The sequence below is a fragment of the Austrofundulus limnaeus genome, unplaced genomic scaffold, assembly GCF_001266775.1.
Source record: "Austrofundulus limnaeus strain Quisiro unplaced genomic scaffold, Austrofundulus_limnaeus-1.0 Scaffold43, whole genome shotgun sequence".
In the NCBI taxonomy this organism is placed as follows: domain Eukaryota; kingdom Metazoa; phylum Chordata; class Actinopteri; order Cyprinodontiformes; family Rivulidae; genus Austrofundulus; species Austrofundulus limnaeus.
In genome coordinates, this window is record NW_013952445.1 from 63260 (window position 1) to 66812 (window position 3553).

Here is a 3553-nt window from a genome sequence, read left to right on the forward strand (position 1 = left end):
GCTACTGGGACATCATGTTTAGAAAGTAAATGTCTCAGTTTCTCCGAAACACCCGCAACATACGGAAAAAACATACGGACATACGGAAACCTATTGCCATGTGATGTGAGTATCAGTCACATGGAGGCAGGGCTTAAAAGCCTGAATTTTGCCTGAAACTCTCAGACTGAAGAAGTCTCTTGGAGAAGAGACGAAACGTTTCATTAGAGAAGAACCCGTCCAGAAGACCTATACAATTTTTTTTAATCTTTTTTTACTATTCTAATACTTTTTACACTGCAGAGTTCAAAACAAGAAAATACTCAGTTTTTACTGATTTTACAGTAAAGTATATTTAACTGATAGAGGCTTTAAMGCTAAATTTGGACCTTAATTTACATCTAAGTGATAACCAGAGTACAAAATGAGTGTGATAATGAAACACTTTGTTCTTTGAGTCATTATTGTTGAACATTATTGCTCCTGTCACTCACATCACTTATTAACTCTCCAGCCTTCTTAGCAGACTCCAGCTGAGGCGCGCCAACTCCATCCCAGGCCACTCCCTTCATAAAACTGAGGTCTGACTTGTAGAGTTTCTATGTGTAAAACAACAAGCGTAAGGCAGTTTGAATTTTGTCATTATTATTTTTTTTATCCCGTTTATCATCTCAGCGTCTCACCTCACTCTGCAGGTTGTAAGCCTTTTTGGCCCACTTGACCTTCATGTCATCAGGCAGCACCGTGTATTCATGCAGCCTCTTCCTGTAGTCCTGATCGCTGGCCAGGGCCTGGGCGTTCTTAGCCGCCACCAGATGGACCATGTCCGGTGTGAGATGGTACTGCCCGCTGGCCGACAGAGCATCCCTGCGGTACTCCTGGTCGCTGGCCAGTCTGCCAGCCTGCAGGCAGTGCAGGAGGTAYGGGTCGTCTGTGACGCTTTTAACTCCAATGTGTTTCCCTTTGTCCAGCAGGTGGTTGTGTCTGTAATTGTACTGGAGAGACGCCGTTTACGTGACTTTCTGTTGAGTTATTTTGCAGTTTCATATATTAATATTTATATGTAAACTGGTAATTACATCACTGGCAATGCCTGTGGAGGTCTTGGCGGCCTGGAAGGGGATGTCCTGCATGGTGAGTTTGTAGCCCTGAGCTCTCAGGGTGTGCCAGGACTCTCTGTACTTTATCTGCAGAGCAAAACAAATATTCATCCTAAAATATCCCACAAGCATTTCAAAGCTTACAATAAGTGTAGCAGAGCGCAGCTTAAAGATGTGAAAGTACCTCGCTGAAGTTGGCAGCATTGATCTTGGCCTGTGTAATCTCTGGTCTCTCACTTGTAATTGTGTAGCTGTGCTGATCGTTTATTCCTTTTTCTTTGTACAAACGCTACAAAAGAAAAAATATATGTTTATTACGCTTTTTAACTGCAGAAATAAATACGGAAATGAGTCAGAAAGCTCTTTGACTCACTTCATTTGTGATCTGACCACTGAGTTTCGCGTGGACGATGTCGGGRGAGTCAGCAACAGCTGTGTGTCTGAACTGGTACGGCTGCTGTCTGTACTTTTTCTGTTGCGGGAGGAAACAACGCGCGTCTTGTCTTATTTCTAGATGCTTCGTGTCCAATAACAGCGACGAGTATGAAGCAGCCGTCTTACCTCACTGATGAGGTCCGTGGCCCTCTTGGATCCTTCAATCTGCAGAGCTCCGGTGGCGATCCAGGCGGCACCCCGCAGGTAATTCAGGTCAGAGCGGTACACTTTCTGCAGAACAAACAGTCAGCAGGGTTATAATGGTGTGAATGYCGATTCATGACTCACACTGTTGTTTTCCTGTTTTATGTATTTAGCAATCTAAATACGTCTGCATACCTTGAGCTGTTTTAGTCATATGTCCAAACGTTCAGCTCATTCAGGGGATGTGTGCCAGGTGGAGTTTAGAATTTTTAACTTTAATTCTTTGGCAAATTTCATTCAGCACTCAGCATTCACATTGCACTTTTGTAGAAAATGCTATATATTTATTAAGCACTTAGGTCACATCAGGCATAATTTAGCAGAGAAAAAAAAGTGTTAATTATGTGCGGTGCATTTAAGAAGCCAGAGGTTTCTGCAGTGCCTCTCACCTCACTCTGCAGGGCGTAYGCCTTTTTGGCAGCCTGCAGCTTCATGTCATCAGGCAGCGAGGTGTAGTGATGCAGGGACAGCCTGTAGTCGTGRTCACTGACCAGTGACTGGGCCTTCTTAGCATGAACAACATCCATCATGTCCATGGACAGGTGGAACTTGGAGAGCTCCTTAGCGGACTTCTGCTTGTAGTTGATCTAAAAGGATAACAGATTCCAGTAGAATGTTTGCAAATGCAGCATATTTTTTTTACAACTAAATTCCAGTTCAGAAACACTCACATCACTCTGTAACTTGTTGGCATAAACTGAGTGAGCAATGTTCAAGTCATCCTGCAGGGCCTTGAGTCCGATCATCTTCCCTTTGGTCTTCTCGAACACTTCCTTGTATTTGTGCTAAAAAAAATGTAACAGAAGGGAGATTGGTGCATAATGATAGAGAGAGCTTTGTTGTAAAGTTTAAAAAGGACTTAATGGACTCACATCACTGAGGATCTCTGCAGACGCTTTGGCGGACTGGAATGGAATAGCATCCAGGCGCAGCTTGTAACCTCCGTCACGTAACTTCGTCCACGATTCCTTGTAACGACTCTAAAAATGTTTCATTAGGACAACCGCAGGTAGAATCAGATTAATAGACTGATCCGGCTGTCTGATGGATCTGAGTAGTTGAAAACACAACTTTACCTCACTGATGTTCTGGGCGTTGATCTTGGCTTGCACCAGCTCAGGCAGCTCTTTGTTTATTGTGTAGTTATGCTTTATGTTTTCTCCTTTCTCTCTGTACAGCCTCTGCAGAACGGAAAACACAYGTTTACTGGACCCCAAACGTAGGTTTTTAAATCATGCACATGGTTTTGTATCAAATCGACTCACATCGATGGCCAGTTTGTTGCTGAGTTTGGCCTGAATCATCTCTGGCGTGTCGTCGATGCTGGTAAACCTCAGAGAGCTCACCTCCTGACGGTACTTTTTCTGCGGAAACAAATGTTTTGACATTTAAATGCCTGAACGTGTGATATGTATGGAGGACCAAATCTAACATAGTTAGAAATTAAAGCAGAAATATCTATATGGACCAATAAATAAATGAATACACTTAAAGTGCACCAATTAAATTAAAAAACGAGAACTTTACCTCCTGTTTTATCATTTAATTGACCATTATATGTATTTTTCCAGCTTTGATCTAATAAATAATATATTTTAGAACAAAATTTAAATGTTACTGTTTTTGAAAAAAAAAATTCTTTTACTTGTAGATGCATCTGTGTCTCTTAAATAATCATTTTAAGTTTTTTTAAATCTTGCTCACAAATCTTTTCATTTTCGTGTCATATTTGCATAATGAGGCTGAAATGCACATGGAAATGTAAATACAGGTGACAGAGAAATGTAAAAGCTACACATGAAAATAAATCTCGTGAGAAAAATTCTATTTAAATA

At 41.5% G+C, this 3553-nt stretch overlaps 1 protein-coding gene across 1 annotated transcript in view; it reads right to left on the reverse strand.

The window, feature by feature from the left end:
- The window catches only part of nrap (nebulin-related anchoring protein), a gene marked incomplete in the record, with an annotated part of 27192 nt that overhangs the window by 7122 nt on the left and 16517 nt on the right, over positions 1 to 3553 (reverse strand). Inside the window, 11 exon segments of the mRNA XM_014007567.1 lie at positions 474 to 578; positions 663 to 974; positions 1059 to 1166; positions 1264 to 1368; positions 1453 to 1551; positions 1641 to 1745; positions 2108 to 2305; positions 2390 to 2503; positions 2591 to 2698; positions 2795 to 2899; positions 2984 to 3082. Of these exon segments, the coding sequence (XP_013863021.1) occupies positions 474 to 578; positions 663 to 974; positions 1059 to 1166; positions 1264 to 1368; positions 1453 to 1551; positions 1641 to 1745; positions 2108 to 2305; positions 2390 to 2503; positions 2591 to 2698; positions 2795 to 2899; positions 2984 to 3082 (1458 nt within the window).